Below are 19,449 nucleotides of genomic sequence, written 5' to 3' on the forward strand. Positions count from 1 at the left end.
TCGCAAAGTAGTAATTAATTACTTATTTTTTGTATATTAAAGGTATTGTTATCCAGCGCTTTTAAAACTCAGAATAAGTAATTTTCAATATTAAATTGCTCAGTATTAAATTTCCGAAAGAAAAGTATTCAGTTATACGTAATGTATTTCTATATATGGTTTCTTATATACTTCTTTACATAGTAATAAATAAAAGAAAATTGTCTGCGAACTCTGTCATCACAGTACTTTTTTTATCAGGGTTCTTACGATTTGAATGTTTACATTTAAACTCCGCCTCATGTTCATTTCTATCACTGTAGATTAACTTTAATCTCGGTTTAATTTGCTTTCTATCTTTCTCTAGTTCTAAGAATTAGGAAAAATGAAGAATAAATTAAACTAGGATTAAAGTTCATTCACATTGATAGAAATAGTCCTTAATTCACCAATTTAGTTAATCGAACTTGCTTTGATGCTTAATTTACTTTTTTTCTTCTTCTGATTCTAAAAATTAGAAAAAGGTAAAGAGTAAATTAAATTAAACCGAGATTAAAGTTAATCTACATTGGAATGAGTTACGAATGATTTGAAATTCCTACCAGATTTAGGATGCCCTACACCGAAAAGAAACTGTTCATTTGACTAAATTAACTTAGTTCGTTTTTATTTCTCTTTCGTTGGAAAACGTATGTATTTAAGTCAAATATAATGTTTGAATATATTTTTCAAAAGAAATAAAGACGAACTAAATTAATTCAGTCAAACAATTCTTTTTGTCGCTGTATTTATAATTTTATACAGCGTGTAAAATAATAAAGTATAAGGCTAATCGCAGATATGAAATACAAATTAAAATACACGTTAAAAATGTACTTGTTAAAAATAGACAATATAAATAATTATATAAGTGGAAATGATGAAATCAGATTCTCTTCTCGGATTCTGGGCTAGAAATCCGATGTGAATTATAGTTCTGTTCTTTTTAGCTGAATTTCATCAGCACAGTTTATCCTTCCTTTTTCTCTCCAACGTGAAAAGAAAAAGAGAAAAATAAATCGCGCAAGAAAAGTTCAGTTAAAAAGCAGATCTGAAAAGATATATCGTGCAAAGTGAATCTTAAACATTATGTCACTTTAAATATACCTACATATATTTGCTTCAAACGTAATTAAACGAATATTTAATGTGCTTAATTCTTTAAGAAAAAATTCAGCAAATATTTTTCTAATAAAAATATCAATATAACCGTTTCAGGTGTGAATTTTAATTCGCATTCGAATCGTTATTCAAATCAATCAAATATAATATATGCTTTCGTTAAAATTGCATCCAAGTTCGATCAAAGAAGTTATTGCTTCACACATTTCTTAAATTCTTTCATGTATTTGTGAGACCGCGATAGATGTAAATTCATATTCGAAAGGGAGAAGGAAGGGATGATGAGCAAGGACGTGAAGAAAACGTGTATATATATATATATATATCGTCGGAAATGTGCTCATGTGCTGGCCATATGATTCTTAGGTGCATGTGCGCATTCGGAAATCTGCGCAACCGATCAGGTGATTGTTTCACCATACTCGTGCTTATACGCGAGTACTTTAGGCGCCTTTAAATTTCTTTCTTCCACGATTTCCTTCTACGAATTTTGATGACCCGAGGAAAAATGTTTTATATATAATTATAGAAAATTATAGAAAATTATATATAATTTTATATATTTATATATAAATGGACATTTTATGTATAATTATGTATAATTTTATATAATTATATATAATTTTTAGCTACAAAAGTCATTTTTAATTACATTTTTTTTCATTGTGTGCAATATTCAACAATAAAATATAATGATTACAATAATATTATATATTAATTATAATAATTCTTAATATATAATTTTAAACTTTTATAAATTTATATAATTTTATTGATGTTATCAAAATAACAGGTATATTACTTGATAAGATATACATATATATTACTAATTAAATTGATTGGCGACTAATTCAATCGATAGAATTGCTGACGACAAAATATATATAAAGGGTTTAAATAATTAATTATACATTTGTTAACCTTAATCTTAAGTTTCTTTCTGCGTGTCAAACGATATAATAATTTAACAATCTTATCTATATTAATTAAATAATACAGATATTACTTAAGTCAATCGTCAATATTAATTAGTTAACGGTTTGAATCATTAGGCTCGATTCCTTCAATGTAAGATTAACTATAATCTCAATTTAACCTACTATTTATCTTTTTCTCATTCTTAGGCCCGGTTCGATCTACCTGCAATGTAAAATTAACTTTAATCTTAGTTTGACTTATACTCTGTTTTCTAATTCTTAGAATTCTTATAATTAGATAAAAGTAAAGATTAAATTGAATTAAGATTAATGTTAGGACAGGACATGATAGGATCAGATTAAGATCTTTTATTTGTTAATGTCGCATTATAATCATTATATAGAAAATTTACGTTACAGAAATATATTATTGATCATCTTTTATAAATTATTTTCGAAATTATAAGTAAAATGGATAAGATGATTGCGAGTTAAAAAAATTGCAGAAATTATATATATAATCAATAAGAAAATTTCTCACGATGTTAAGAAAGTTCTTTTTCAAGGAAATTGATTTTAAAATTCATGAGTGAAATACGTATATCTTTTTAAAGTTTTTAAGATACGAAATTATTTCGTCATTATTCGAAACCGGAAATTTTTAGTGAAATTTCGTGAAACTCTTGAAAAAATTTTGAACATCGAAAAAGTTTTTCCTTAAAAGTTTAAATATAAATACAAAATGTTTAGAACTCTAAAAAATAAAATTATTATTTATATAATAAAATATCAATCGAGTGAATTGAGAGAAATAATAACGTAAAATATTATAAAAAGAAAAAAAAGTAATTTAAAAATATATAGGATTAAAAAAAATTGTTTAATGTAACAAAATATTCGAAATAATTCGAGATTTTTATTATATATTTTCATCATATAAGTATAATAAGCCGTTTTTCATCATTATTAAAGCTATTGTAATCAAAGTAACTTCAACTGAATTATGATTAATTTAATTGGCGATTAATTCGCGGTCGAATACTCACGATTGCAAAATATGTTCCGTCCCTGATCCGTCATTTCTTTCCGCGCGTCGAACGACAAGAGATTAATGATTCTATCCACGTTAACAAGAATACTGCAGACATTACTGACTCAGCAGACTAACTCGCCGATTAAATTAATCGAATATTCGATGGAAGTCTCCCTCACTGCGCCGCAAATGCATACGCGGCTGAGCACGTTGCGCATATTACGTCACGTCCGACTAACTCAACCTGACGAGTCTCGTACGGCGTCTCTGTGCACGCTAGCGTTATTTTGACCCGAGACCGAGTCCACCATAGCACAGCTGATAGCGCGTCGCGTACGTCGCAGTATTCGCAGTAGGTGATAGCACGTTACAACGTCACGAACATGAATTTGACGCCCAGGAGATCGTACAAGGAAAAACGCTCGTTCGGTAAGTCGCTCGTTAAATCGGTTCTGAAATGATATCTCCGAGCGTAGGGCTGTCTCTCGCTCTCTGTGGAAGGGTGCATCTCCATAGGGAAAACAAAGGGCGAAAAGAGAGATCGCGTCCTTTCATTCAAGAAATCCTATCATGGAGCAAATCGGAATGGATTCGCAATTATTCCGTTTTCTCTAGAAAAGACAATAGAAATTTGGATAATAATTAAATAATTCCGATCGAAATCCATTCCGACTTGTTCCATGATAGATGCTCCGATGATAGATCTGATCCGAGAAAAGGATCTGAACCATTCTAGGAAACCTTTTCGAACGATCGAAGACGCGCCCTTCGTTACTTTTTATTATAATTTTGTTATTATAATTTTTCATCTGCAATTTATCGTGCAATGGCCAAACCGATCGCGAGGAGCGTTCATTTACGTCGCGAGCAAATATCGACAAGTGTGATAGATAGCGCGAAGAAGAAACAAAGCGGGTGAGAAAACAAAGGGTGAGAAGAGCACGAGGGCGAAAGGCGTTAAAACTGGAGTGGTTACTGTGTGTGTGTATTTCGTGTGGAAATGGAATTTTTTTTTCTCGCGCAACTGATACGATTCGACGAGAGAACGTTCCTTGGTTTGCATTTTCTTTATCTCGGATATTATTTTTAGTTAGATTTACAATTTCCCAGATTATGGCTTAACGTTATTTTAACGTAGAGAATGAATTCTGAGTGGATACCATATCATAAATGAATACAATATGCACCAAAAAAAAAAATACGACTCTTTTAATCACTATTATGTTTGCTGAGTGTGACACAGTAACGCAGTGATCGCCATTAAAGGAAATCATATCGAATAAATATTTGGTAGAAGGACAAAATATTTGTGTTATATCAAATTTGCCTCCGTCTAGTCACTTTATTTAATTAACTCGATAACTGAAGTGTTAGTTGTAAGAATCACATTTTTTTTTTGGCGCATACTGTACAGTCTTTCGGTAAGTGTTGAGTAGTTAATTAAGACGAACCGGTGAAGAATGGGTGTTTTCCATTTACAATTAGTGAGCTTTTCGTAAGTATCATTCTGCCTTTGTTTCTCAAGAAAGATGTAAGGATGTTTGTGTTGACTTGTATCACCAAATGGGAGGCACCAATTATTTCTTGAAGCTGCAATTGAAATCTTCTCTTTTGAAATCAGTGGAGCCTCCAAGAATTGATAAAGGCGTATGACTGAATTATTTTTGTCATAATTGCATATCATGAAACATGATATCTAGGTAGCATGAAACATTCCAGCATTTTTTTTATTTGTTCAATGCTTGTTTTGTGGACAAGATGCATCATTTAATTTTCCACATGTTAAGACGTAATTGTGTAAGATAATAGTCCCATACAGCACAGAAGGTTACAACAGTACTGCTGTAATGTTTGCAATGTTATTACAATATATTGCTGAAATTGCAGTGTTGCTGTAATATTGTTAGAATGATTGTGCTGTATGGATTTAAAAAGAGGGTATGATCATTATAACATTACTATAATATTGTTGAAATGTTCCATGCTATCTGAATAATGATTATACTCTCTTTTTACAATGTTCGTTTTGCTGTGAACAAGATGCACTATTTAATTAAAATTTTTCACAATATTAAAACGTAACTATACAGAATTGTATTTAGAACCTATCAAATTCAAGAAGTTGTCTATTTATGCAAATAAAATCGAAGATTTGAGGTTTTAAATCACAGATTACAAGTGTAATTAATTATTCCGGTCGAATGGATTAAGAAATGCTTCAAAATCGTACAATGATAAAATACGTATTGATATGTAAATAATTTTTTCTTTTGCTAATCCAGAGCAGCGATCTATTAGTGCGGAGGAAATCAGAAAGCTGCATCCGACTAAAATCCCCATTATTGTGGAGCGTTACAAATTAGAAAATCAGCTGCCACTTTTGGACAAGAGTAAATTTCTAGTGCCAGATTTTCTAACTGTGGCGGAATTTTGCAAAATAATCAGGTATATTTCTTTGTATATATTGTATTTTTCACAAGATTTTGTAAAATATAAATAAATTAATGTATCTTGTGTTGCATAGACGTCGGCTGCAACTGAATCCAACGCAAGCTATTTTCCTACTAGTGAATCAAAAAAGTATGGTAAGTGGTAGTCTGACTATGGCTGAGCTCTATCAAAATGAAAAGGATCCAGACGGTTTTCTGTATGTTGTATTCGCTAGTCAGGACGTATTTGGTAATCATTAACTGGTGCAAGCTAATTTTAAACCATGTGAGTAGGATTCTTTATGATTCAACATTTGCAACTCATTGTTAGACTAGCTTAGGATTAATAATAATTGATGCAAAGTTGCAGACAAAAACGAAATACCTCCTCGGCACTTAATAATACTTTGATAGATGTTTACGTGGATTTTTGTGGGGATTCTAGATCTGCTAGCAACTCTGTCTGCCTTCATTGGAAATGTGCAGAATCTTTGTGATCAACTTACCGTACCTGGAATAATTAACAGAACAATCATATAATTCGTTTTTTGGATATGTGTATAAAATCATTACGGTGCTTTCTACCCCTTTGACATACGGACAAATTACATTTTATATAAGTTAGTATAGTGTCTACTTAGTTTACTACTAGTAATGATGAATTTTACTACTAATTTTAGCGGCGGTAAGTTATATAAAATGATAATAAGGTAATATATATATATATCTAAAGAGCTAAAGATATTATGTGGACGTTTTTTTTTTCGGTAGATCAAGAAATTAAGGGAGATATTCTCTTTCTTTCAAGTCCACACCTTAGTAAAAAAATTCGTCTTTAATAAGTTTCAGATATGGTATTTGATTAATTTGTTTTTATAAATCGCGTAATAGGCCAGTCTCTCTTAGTTTGTTTGCAATTCATGTTAAATCTCTGTACCGTTACTATTACATAGCTTTTAAGCGTAAAATTTGTTACCGTTACACAAATGTAATTGAAATCAAAACGAATTTGTGTTTGATAATTCAGCAGAATTGATAGGTTCCGTTGATAGTTTCGATTATTACATTACATTTTTATGTGCTATAAAATATATAGCATTTCCGAAACTATATTATGATGACAAGATGTTTTTATGGATACAAAATATCAGGGTTGGTAAAGATTTTTTTTTTTAAGAATAAAACATACTGTGTTTCTTCTTAAATGCTTTTAATGTTTCAAATATGCTTTAAACAGTACTATAAAAAAAACATATTTAAAACATTAAAAACATAAATTTAGCATGTTTTAAACTGTTTTAAACTGTTTAAAACACGTTTAAAACATGTTTTTTTATCAACCCTGCAAAATATTTTGGCTGCCATAATATTACACGCATTGTTAGTATTATTTTTACCACACAATGCTAGGACATTGAAAAAAAAGTGTTCATGTACATAACCCGCAATGTATAACGTACGGTGATATGCGTTAAATTCTCATAAAATTACATTAAGTTTTACACAAGATATAAAATTGATCTCTCAAGTCAACGATACACAAAGTTAGTTAAGTACTATACTACTTTAATCAGTAAATCTTCAGGGCCACGTTTTAAGATAATCCGACTTAAGATGTCTTCTCTCTGTAGGAAACTCGTGCAATAAGCCACCAAAAATAAAGAAATCGAAAACATATAAGTTTAGATAGATTTGTTAAGGCATGAGCAAGAAAATCAGAAGAGGGCAGACGTTTCTGAAACTTTTTAAATATCGGATAAAACATAGTTACGCATTTATACATTAACATATAGTCTCTCTTTCTCTCTCTCTCTGAGCTTTTTTTTTAATTCTACTTTATAACGAATGCCAATTCACAATTACTCTACACATCTATTTAATGTATAGTCGACGTTTATGTAAATATCTATTACTAATGTAGTTGAACTTCATATACTATAATTAGAAACAATTTTAAACATAAGAATATATTTCTAATAATAGGTCCAGTTTTGTAACGCATTGATATAATACGTTATCGCAGCTCTTTTGTGCAGGTTGATTTTACTTTATAAGCTCATTGGTATAATATAACTTTATGTATGTATGCATGTATGAATGTATCGTGCAACATACAACAGAATATCGTACAACAGAACCGAATATTTACTAGATAAAAATTCAGAAAAATATCCTAGCGTCGTTTTAGTTGCACTTTCTTATGCTTTCCACGCTTAAAACGAAATAGGTATATATCCGTGCTTTGGAGAGAGAAAAAGAGACAAGGAACGAAGTATAAGACAAGTGCAACTAAAATGAATAACTATGATTAAATTAAGGACAGTAGTGATACTAGCAGTAGTCACAGTACGTTTAGTGACAAAGCTTACGTGATGAAAATTTATGTACCCCACATTGTGCGATGTGTTTGCAATAAATTAACTTTTTTCATATTTAACGTGTTGTATGCTATTTCCTGTTTTCCATTCAGGAGAAAACTTTGATATGACTGTTTTCGAGAATTCTTGTAAACTCTGGTAAGTTTCGATATAGTGCGTTGCACACACATTACATTAATGATAAGATAAAATATAACAAAAAATGCTAAAAATCAATGTAAATATAAACTTATTATCAGTATCGTAAATGTATAAGTGTATTGCAATATATAACAAAACTGTCTAGTCAACAAAATAGTTTTTATAATTCAAATTATTGCTTCTTATCAAAATCTTAAAAAAGTTGTAATTAAGCCGATTATATAAAATTTGAATACTTTGAAAACTAAGCATTTCTGTAAATCTGTATTTATGTATTTGACTACATTTATAGCGTTTTTCATTGGCAGATATCATTGGCAATACACATTGGGTATTTTATCAATGCATTTTATCAATTGAGATAGCTCATTTTTACATTTAGATTAGAATAGTGTACAATAGCTTTAATATGCGCACTGGTTCTGCCAATGAAAAACGCTATTAGTTAATACTATAATGGATCTATAAAACTTCATCGAAATCGGACTTTTGTAGTATACCAAAGTTGAGCCAAATTAAAATGAGTCAAGTTAAATCTTTTAAAAATATTGAAAATTAAGGGCCAGTTTCACCAACGCCAGTTAACTTAATCGGCCGTTGACCAATCGCGTTTGCTGTTTAGTAGAATTGACCAATTGCGGTTGACAGTTAATCATCGATTAAGCTTAATCGGCTTGGTGAAACTGACCCTAAGCCACTCTTTTTTAACATTGACTCAATTTTCATTCATTAGAATGAGATACCACACCAAAGAATTTAGAGAGAGTAAACCTTCCGCTTTTCGAATCAAACTTCTTGTTCCGTCCCGCCAACGGATTTTATCCAACATGGCGCTGTCCTGATAATTCGCGCTGTAGCTCGTCGCGGCGCAGTGTTCGCGAAAATAATCCACCTAGGCTGCGTTCGGAAACATCACCTGGGTATTCCCATGTATTATCTTATCTTTGTTTAACATTGGATGAACACAAGGATAAAACGATACATGGGGGCACTCGGGTGATATTTCCGAACGCAGCGCTACAGATCTATTCAGAACCTTTGATACTTTTTAGCTGAATTTTTGCACCAGTTCATCTTTCTTCCTTTTCTCTTCAGAAGGAAAGAAAAAGAAGAAAGTTGAACTAGTGCAAAAGAGCCAAAAAGAACAGGCTTATTGAGCGCTTAGTGAGCTCTTTCACCTGATGCTGGAGTCCCATGAGGCGTAATCGCGTAATCGCGTAACTAATCAGTAATCAGTAGAGGTTTGTTCGCGTCGCAAGCTCCAACATGCTCCAACATGCTCCAACATGCTCCTACCATAGCTCTTACTCACTCCAACGCGCTTGGTAGAATGAGTAGGAGATATGGTTGGAGCATGTTGGAGCATCTTGGAGCATGCGACGCGAACAAACCTCTAGGAGCGTGTTCAGATTCCCACCCGAGTGCTCCCCGGGTGTTATGTCATCCTTGTTTAACATTCGGTAAAGAATAAGAATAGAGGGATACCTGGGTGGCACTCGGGTGGGAATCTGAACATAACCTGGTAAGGCCGGAATCGCTCTATCAAACGCGTTGGAGGGAGTAAGAGCTATGGTAGGAGCATGTTGGAGCATGTTGGAGCATGCGACGCGAAAAAACCGAACATCACAGCTGATCAGAGCAGCGGATCGCTTCTGATTGGTTAATGGAATATGCCAACCAGATGGAAGAACTCACCGATGACACGTTTACGCTCGATGACACAGAGGGCGCTGGGCGACGCAAGATGTCGGGATGTACGCGCAGGAACTCGGGAAGTGGGGGCGGCGTGGGGCGGTGACAGGGCAGGGGAGGCGAAAAGGTAAAGGTTAGAAGAGGTTATGAACTCTAACCCGCGGTCGAAGTCTGATAGCTAGCCCGCTGGTCCCGATTGCGCGACGGGACGAATCAGTCGTCGCCGCTGCTAGCTGCGAAGGTGAGTTGCGGTTCCTCTCTTTTATCTATCGCTATCTCTCTCGAGGTTCGCCCTCGAGAGCGCACAGGAGTACGATGTTTTTTCGCATTTTCGCACACACGGCGACTTCCTCCCGAGGGAAGAGTTGCGTGCGCGCGCGCGCTCTCGCAATATTCGCAGCACGTCGCCGTCAACGACGGTGAGAATGCGATGGCTCGTGCGACGATCATCGTTTCCTCTTCGTTCCTCTTCGTTTGAGTCGAATGACGACAGTAGGTCGAATCTAGCGTGACGAATTCCGGGTCGGGTTTAACGCGACGATAAACTCCGAGTACGGAAGGAATTGCATTTTATATCGTGTGCCCCTTCTGCGCGCTCAACGGTGTTACCGCAGGCTGCATTCCGCTTCCTCGCCACGCGCAAAGCTGCTCCGGACGAGCGTTTCGATGCACGACGTGAGATGCTGTGCTCCGAATCGGAGGATACGAAATAAAGCGAACCTCGTCTCTCCGAGATAGATCTCACGAGTGCCTGAAGGCGTTTCTCTCTATGACGTAACGCTCTTGTGTACGGAATGTTCCGTCTTCGTCATCACAGAAAACTGTGAAGGCTACATCACACAAAACAAACTTAAGTGAATTGGCCAATCACACTAAAAACCGTAAGGTAATAACGTAAACTGTAGCAAATCCAAAATTTTGATTTGCTTACTGCTTGAGTTTTTTTGTATGCCATAATCTTAACTTTAATGGATTTTCTACAATAAACTAAGTTTTAAATCTTAAATCATAAAAAATTGATTAATCACAATCGAATGTGAGAAGAATAATTGATTATAATTGGTCAATTTTTTGCAGCTTAATGTTCATATTAATAGTCAAGCCTTATGTTTAAGGCTTCCGTAAGTTCATCTTTAGATATTTAGTTAACCAATAAAATAATTTACAGAACATCAAAAATAAATATAAAGCCTGATTAGAAATACGGATATAACTAAAGCTTAGGTAATGATTCATGCTTTAATAGAGTTGCGAATCAATTGTTATATCAAAATCTACATATATTCTTATACATATTTTATTTTCAATTGAAAGAATTCCTATATTTGATAATTTTTCTTGATTTAGTGATGATCTTAAATAATTTTTTTTTAACTTTAATTTATTAAAATTTCTTTCACATGAAGTTGCTTTGCTGGAATAGTTAAAAATATTCTTACTGCTATCTCTAAGTTTGGATATAATTTGGTTAAAGAATAATCATGACTTAGTTTTAAAACATCTAAAATAGAAACTGATTCTATTTTCGACATTTGTAGCATCAAGTAGACTGTAAAATCAACCTGCATTAGTAATATGAATTAAAATATGTAAGAAATTATTAAATTATCACATTTGCGTTTTATTTTTACACAGATTAAATCAATGTATGGCTTTAATTTGCACTAATTCGTCCAATTTAATTGACTAACACTCTCTAAATTCTTTAGAGTCTCACTCTACAGAGTGAAAATTAAGGCAGTCTTGAAAATGAAGCGATTTATAATTTATTTCTTTGAAGCCTTACTCTTTGAAATATATGTATATTGTTGAAAAGTGTCTCAATTTTTAAATTTTTAATGTCCATTTCCACTAACGTGAATTAATTTTAATCTCGGTTCAACTTACTCTTCATATTTTTCTGATTTTTAGAACTAGAAAAAGATGAACAGTAAGTTAAATCGAGATTAATTTATTAATCTATATTAGTGAAAACGGGCATAAGAATGAGATTTCACTTTTTAGAGTGAAATTCATTCTAAAAGTTTTAGAGAGTAACCATAATTCCAATTTCCAGCTTTAATAGCAGACTCCATAATGAAGAACGTTTCAGCCAATAACACAAACAATGATAAATTTGCGAAGTCAGTAAATATAATATTTAGTCACCAAGTCAATGCAGGAGATAAGCTCGGAGAGTTTCATAAAAAATTCTCAAAAGACAAAGGTCCGGTTTTTTATTATCTGATTAACTTGTAATTAAGCTTAATCTGATGTTTCACCCAATGGGCTTCATCCATGACTCATCACAGATGAAGCATTGGATAAAACATCAGGCTTAGGCTTAACCACAAGTTAACCAGGTAATGAAAAACCGGGCCAAAAAATGACGTAACAACCGAACCGAAACACGAACGCGTCTACCTCCACCGATCCAATTTTATGAGTGCAAATTAACTTTAAGATGTAGATCAAACTCGATTTAATTTATTTTTTATCTTCTTCTAGTCTTAAGAATTATATCTGTTTCCATCCCAATGTAGTTAATTTAAACTTTAATTTCGGTTCAACTTGTTCTTCATCTTTTTCTAATTCTTAGAACTAGAAAAAGATGGAGAGTTAGTTGAACCGAGATTAAAATTAAACTATATTGATAGAAACAAGCACGAGTCGTTGACAAAAATTTCATCCAATCCTAATATATTTCCTGATGAACTCTTGGACTTTTTCTCGGCAATCTTTCTCGGGAGGTCATTTCAAGGGATTCGCTCGGGCTTGAGACCATCATCCATTTTCTTACGCGACCACTGACATTTCAATTCAATCGTTCATGCATATTCAAGAGTCAGCGGGATACACCTCGCGGAATGTACGCGTGTTCGCATTCGAAAATACATGTTCAAGAGTTGGGCAATAACTTGGTGTTGCCGAGTGTAACTCGGCGCGATCGCCAGAACAAAGCTACGCGTCGCTTTTAGTCGTGTACGTGTCATCGCGTGCGCGATTTTATTTTCGGACGTGATCCGCGAATATATGCCCGCACACAAGCTATTCGGAAAGAATAAATCGCGACTCGACGTATCGTCGGGCTGGGCGAGGACAGATCGCCGTGCCGATTCGCAGCAGAGCAGGCAAGCGGATGGAATAGAGAGGCGGTGACCTTCGGACCCACGAGCGACCTTTACCTGCCTGCGCGGACCGTACCGTTGTACGAGACGTAATTACTCACAGACGGGACTGTTCTCCCCGTATGTGTGTCGTACGTGTGTCGGCAATTCCGAGAACCATCAGAGAACCACCAAAGGCTGCGTTCGAAAATACTACCCGAATGCCTCCGAGTATCATTTTATCTTTGTTGTTCACCGATACAAAGATAAAATGATATTCGGAGGTACTCGGGCAATGTTTTCGAACGCAGCCAAAGAAAGCCTGCCAGGTTCCTTGCGATGACCGTTCGAAAGCGCCAAGTCGAATTCACGAACCTCTCTTGGCCCGGTAAAAAATCTGCATGTTTGAAGATGATCTTTGAATAACGAAGAACGTGTATGATCTTTGCATGATCTTTCTCGAAGAAAAATGGTTGAATAATTTTCACCTCACAAGACAGTAAAAATATTCTGGCTATTTTTGTTGAACTTATGATAAACTTTACTTGCCTGAAAGTAAAAAATTTCAGAGGCATATAAGGTAAAAAGTACATTGTGATTATAAGTAAATCCATTCAAGCGATTATTTTACCCTACAGTAACAATTAGTGTTAAATATTTCAAAGTGAATTGATATACATATCCAATTCTGGAAACCGCGTATCGAAAAAATCTTTTTTGATGATTGAAACGCAATCATGAATAGAATTAGAATAGTATTACGTATTAAATTGACTAGCAATTTAATAATTTTTGATAAAAGGATATTAATAATTTGATGCTAATTTAAACATTTTAAGAACTGTGAATAATTTAATTTGTTGCGAAAAATATTATCTTATAATAAAGTAAATCATATTATTCTTAAGACCGTATAAGCACGAACAACTCTTAACTCTTAAGACTTTATATATTTGTATTATATTTTTTTACCACGCAGTAAAGTAAATTTTGTTAGTGTCAAAGTAAAAAATACTCATCGATAAAGTAAATTTTATTTAGATGTATGGTAATTTATAGATTTACTTTACGAAATTTAGAAAGTATTTTATGGCTATCTATCTATGATCTATCTACGATCGCTCATTTACCAGAAAAATAAATTTTAAGTGGATTCCTGTACGAGCCTGCCTGCAAATTCCATAAAATTTACTAGAATTCTTGTGCATATTACTTTACATTTTTTTTCTATACGAGCTTATTTTTGTCAATGTGTGTGTGTGTGTGTGTGTGTGTGTGTGTGTGTGTGTGTGTGTGTGTGTGTGTGATGTAAATTAATTTTAATCTCAATTTAATTTATTTTTTATCTTTATTATCTAATTCTTAGAAAAGAATAGCAAGTATATACTACTAAAAAAGGATAAAAAGTAAATTAACCTGAGATTAAAATTAATTGATATCTTTTTTTATAGACTGAACAGGGTGAGTTCGACCAACTCCAATTAATTTAATCAGCCAATGAGGTCAATTTTATTAATTTGAATGAACTTCATCTCGGTTTAATTTATTCTTTATCCTTTTCTAATTCTTAGAACTAGAAAAACTGGTTATAAGTTAACTAGTTATTAGTTAGAAAAGTTCAAAATTTCTCTATATTGGTAGAAATGAATATCGAGGCGATTTTGGCCAAATTCCAATCAGTTTAATCCGATTTAGTTCGATAAGACTAATTCTCCAAGGCTGACTGTGGTCAGCCCGTAATTGGAATATGGTGATCCTAGATTATTTTCCTAATTATTATAGAGTGTAATCATTATATAGTATAATGATTTGGAATAATTTTATATTTCACAATCTTATTTTTCCACTATTTTGTTCTATTCATGGAAGCTAATTACCATACTATATTTATTTATGATATGTTTAGGTGTTGCAATTTTTTATATAACGGAAGAACTTCTTTTAAAAGTAATAATTCTAAACTTTAGTGAGCCCCAAGGTTTCATATGTTTCTTTCTCGTATGTTTTTTTAACGTCACAAAAATATGTGGTCTCATTACGAGTTAATTTTAATTTCCATTTAATTTATATATATTTATTATCTTTTCTACTTCTTATAATCATTTCTACCAATGTAGTTTAATTTTAACTTGGTTCAACTAACTTTACGTCTTTCTCTAGTCCTAAAAATTAGAAAAAGGTGAAGAGCAAGTTGAATGATATTAAAGTTAACTTACATTGTAGAAACGGGCAGTTGCACTAGAAAAAGATAAAAGCTAACAGTAAATTAAACTGAGGTCGAAGTTAATCTACATTGATAAAAATATAGATACCGGGGTGACTTTGCGTAACTGCAATCAATTTAATCGGCAATTAATTAATGTCTGTTTCTATCAATGTAGATCAACTTTAATATCGATTTACTTTATTTTTTATTCTTTATCTTTTTCTAATTGTTAAAATTAGGAAAAGATAAAAAGTAGGTTAAACTGACCTTAAAGTTAATGTACATTGATGGAGAAGATATAATTCGATTGGGGTGGAATCGCTTGTAACAAAATTTCCATCTGTTGTCCTGAATCCCTTGGTCTTCTTTTTCACGTATTAAATATGGTGTGAAATTAGTTTCGAATGAGTTAATGAAATAATTTAGGTATTACTTGATAAGCTAATCACCGGTTAATTAACTGGAGTTTAATGGAAGGCGATTAAGTTAATTGGAATTTTATGGAAGTTGCCCTACAATTAGAGATAAAAGTGTGACGGGTGATAAGCAAAAGTTTGAGAAATAAATTTCTCGCAAACTGTGGATGGAAGATGACAATCATCTTTTCTGCGGAAAATATCGGAAAGATTAGCATTGTGACACAATTAAAAAGAATGTGATTTTCAAGTTATCATCATGAATGAATTAGGTAAAGATTATTCTATCAAAAGTAAATTAACTTAAGGAGATCCTAAAGACGATTAATTATATTGTAAATTAGTTATATTGTTATATTGTAAATAGTTATATTGTAAATAGTTATATTGTAAATAGTTTTATTGTAAATTAGTTATATTGTAAATAGCACTTACACACAGACTTTATTTTAAATTTAATTGTTTTAGGTGATGAGAGTAAATATAAATTGTTGGTGACATTTCGGGTTATGTCACTTTTGATGAATTATTCTGGATTTGTTATAATTTTATAGGATATCAAAATCATCATAATTCTAAAAGAATGTTCTTTTAATGGTTGTGAAACGAAAATGACAAAAACAACATTTAATTATGTTATTCTAAGAGTATATTCGTTTTGTAGATATTATTTATTTTTAGTAACTTTTTGTTAAGTTGACAAATAGTTTTTCCCCTTTTCTGAAAAACCGAATTTTTTTAGTTGTGTCATTTTTGAAATAGAGAACGATATCCACGATATATATTCTAAATTTATTTAATTCTTCGAGTCATGACGAGATTACAGCCGAGACAGAATCGATTGACGCTCGATGACCGAAACGAACGACCGTGGAATTTCCGCGAGAAACTCGCAGACCTGTCGCGATTAAAACGCATTCGTCGGATATCTACGATCTATCAGCTGATAAGAGCGTAACAGGCAGCGGAAATATCATTTTTTCGCGATATATATCGCCTTTCGCCAGTCGATCGTCGCGCTTGTGTACGGGACAATGCGAAGGATACGCAAAAGCGAAACGTACATGATTGTGAGATTATCGTCGCATACACAAGGAAACCGATTGCTGACGTGTGCAAGGAAAAAAACGGATCGCGCAAAAGCGCGAATGGATGTGTCCGCGGTAGTTCGGGAGAGAACGGAGATAGGCGGTGTGAAAATGCTTTTTTTTTTTTTATAAAAATGGCACTTGTACGTAAAGGTTACTCTACAGTGTGGTATTTTCTTCCTGTTCCTTTTCTCTTGGCTTTTTTTCTTTTTTTAATAACTATTTTATGAATTTTAGGTCTGTTTTTTATTGCTGCACTTTCTGTACTAGTACACACAGTGCAATAAGTTGAAGTGAAACAAATATAAAAGGAAGAAACAGAATAAAGCCTGAGACTCGATTGAAAAGCACAAGCAATAGAAATAGAGAATGACATATTTCAAGTCAATCAGAAATCGGATATTCTGGTACACAATTTCTGATTGATTGAAATTATTCTCTGTTTCTAATTGTGTTTTTTAATTGTGTCTTAAGCCTGAGAGTCTCAGGCTGAGACACAATTGAAAAATACAGGCAATGGCAACACAGGGACTAATATCTAGATTTCCATCTCTCAAAAACCGTGAATTCTGATGTAGACACACGATTTCTGATAGATTGAAATTGGTTATTTTCTGTTTCTATTGCCTCCGTTTTTCAATTATGTCTCAGGCGCTTTATGGGTTGAAATTCTCTGTTTCTAGTGTCTGTGCCATTCATTTATGTCTCAGACTTTAGAAGAAAAAAGGAAAAAACATTTAACCAAGAGCCACATTGTAGATTAGCTTTAACTGGGATCAATTCGGTCGGAGCTAACCGATAGTCGAATAATTAAAATACAGAAAACGATGTTAATTGGTTTCGTTCAGTAGAAAAAGCAGTTTTATACACAAATGGTGTAATATTTTTTAATATACTCTTTAAATTTTTTGGAGTGGAATCTTTCTCTAAAGAGTGAAAAACTGTGTCAGTCTTGAAAAAGAGTGGCTCCATTTTCAATCTGTAAGAGATTTGACTCTTTAAAGTGAGATTCTAAGTTTTAGAGAGTAGTTTACGCATTTAAATCCAGTGAGGAATTATAAGAACCGAGACCAATTATATTTAAAAAATTTACAACAGTTTCAAGTTGTTTTTCTGCTGAACGAAGCCATTAGAAAATATCCGTTAGAGTGCGGTTAATTATATATTCGAGCATTCAACAAGTTTTTATGTTCGACGGTTTCTCTGACGCAACTGATATAAGGATGCATCTCCGTTTACAAAATTCAAAGTGAAAGGATCGACGTAAAATGACTGCGACGCTGACACATTCCGCTCAGGTCATGCGGCGGAATACTGTACCAAGATTTTACATTTCATCGGGAACGTGTCGTTCAGCGCGAGCGTCGAGTTACAGCGACGCAAAAAAAAAAAAGGAAAAAGAAAAACGTCGCAAAAAGTCACGATGCGCGATACCGAGTCTCGCGTGCCGACCTATTCGCAGAGTCGTCGCGGCGACCTCGACGACGTCGGCCGATAAGTCATCGCGCGGACGCGCGTTACATGACATAATCCACGTTCACCGGAGCGAGCGAGGGGAAAGAGGATGAGAGAGAGAGAGAGAGAGAGAAGAAGAAGCGGAGCCGTGCGGTATCGCCGTTCTCTCGTTCTCGCGCGTAGAAAAGCTGCGGCCCCGAAAACGCGCGGCACCGTTCCGACCTCGCGGCCGTGGTCGCTGCATTTATTCCTGCATAGAGAAACGCAATTTTTTTTTGTTCCTTCTCTCCAATCTTGGATTTTATTCTCTTATTTTTCGTCTTTACTGTAACCTTTTGCTCTTTCGAAGGAAGAAAAGGATCTTGGTTATATCTTCTGTTGTTTTAAGTCGATCTATAATTTACGACAGAATTCTGTTTATAATTTTATGTATCAATAGTAAAGATTTAAACTTGTTTAATAACTTCTTGCTCGTACGATGCTATGCAACTGAAATAAAAAATTGGATAATAATGACAAGGTCGTTTCAAAAATTTTTGTAAATGGTAGTGAGATGATTCTTATAATATTATAATGTTTAGTATACTGAGAGAAAAACGTCGAAGTATTGTGAAGTAAATGTTACTTACGAAATTTTATTGTGATGACGAAATATACATTTCTGTGAAATATATCTTATTTCTCTGAAATATATTTCATTTCTGTGAAATATATCTCATTAATTGCAAAAAAATAAAATAGTTGGCTTATTTGCTAGGAATAAAATTTTATTTCGCTCATATTTAAATAAATATTTATTTCAGTGAAATAAATGTATTTCTCACAAATATATTTTTAGATTATCTTTTTCTTAGTGTATGTTCTAAATTTTTGTGGTTACACATTTATGGGGTTTTTTAAATATTATATTTATTGTATTATGGCTGAAGATAAGTGGAAACGTTTCATGATTATAGATTATTGATTAAATAATATTGTAATAAATGTTATTTTGTTTTACCACCTTAATTTTAGCTCGTTTAACTTTGACCTGGGAAGAGCTATCCAATTTTTTATGTATCAAATTATAAATACAATTATAGATGAGAAAATTTCTTGTATTACAAAGAAATACGATATCGAATATGTAGGTTAAGTAATAATTTATGTTATTTATATATGTGTGCATAAGGTTTGTTTGCCTATCCGGTTGGATACGACTCTATTCATAGCGCTTATAGATTTTCAATTTTCATTGTACCAGGTAGAATTGACTAACCATGGGTATTTATACCTTGTGTATATTTGTTGCGTCTTTTATATTTATAAAATAGCGCATTAAGCTCACTTAGATAATCTACAATTTGCGATCAAATTATAGATAAAATTATATTTATAATTTTATGTCACTTATTATAAATGTATATCCGACTATATATTTTGTATATGTGACTTGTACTTCTTCAAATAGTTTCTATGTTACACGACG

The 19,449-nt window shown here is 33.0% G+C and overlaps 2 protein-coding genes across 6 annotated transcripts in view; both read left to right on the forward strand.

Moving 5' to 3' along the window:
• The first annotated feature begins 3,352 nt into the window (after positions 1 to 3,352).
• On the forward strand, positions 3,353 to 6,250 carry LOC108728094 (microtubule-associated proteins 1A/1B light chain 3A). Of its 3 annotated transcripts, none has more exons than XM_018456453.1 (4): positions 3,353 to 3,519; positions 5,373 to 5,535; positions 5,615 to 5,805; positions 5,884 to 6,250. In XM_018456453.1, the coding sequence occupies exons 1-3, from the start codon at positions 3,474 to 3,476 to the stop codon at positions 5,778 to 5,780; spliced, it is 375 nt and encodes a 124-aa protein (XP_018311955.1). In that variant the 5' UTR covers positions 3,353 to 3,473; the 3' UTR covers positions 5,781 to 5,805; positions 5,884 to 6,250. The 3 variants fall into 3 exon arrangements, with proteins under 3 accessions (XP_018311955.1, XP_018311953.1, XP_018311956.1); XM_018456451.1 differs by having other exon boundaries at positions 5,890 to 6,250; XM_018456454.1 differs by having other exon boundaries at positions 5,965 to 6,250.
• A 3,548-nt stretch (positions 6,251 to 9,798) lies between these two features.
• LOC108728132 (orphan steroid hormone receptor 2-like) overlaps positions 9,799 to 19,449 on the forward strand; it is a 23,170-nt gene continuing 13,519 nt past the window's right edge. For 2 of the 3 annotated variants that reach the window (XM_018456517.1, XM_018456520.1), the window contains exon 1: positions 9,799 to 9,971. The gene's annotated coding sequence lies outside the window, so the exon portion shown is untranslated. Of the gene's footprint in view, positions 9,972 to 16,580; positions 16,630 to 19,449 lie in introns of those variants that run through there. The other variant, XM_018456519.1, reaches the window with a different exon arrangement.

The sequence above is a fragment of the Mycetomoellerius zeteki genome, unplaced genomic scaffold (genome assembly GCF_001594055.1).
Source record: "Mycetomoellerius zeteki isolate Tzet28-1 unplaced genomic scaffold, Tzet1.0 scaffold58, whole genome shotgun sequence".
NCBI classification, from domain to species: domain Eukaryota; kingdom Metazoa; phylum Arthropoda; class Insecta; order Hymenoptera; family Formicidae; genus Mycetomoellerius; species Mycetomoellerius zeteki.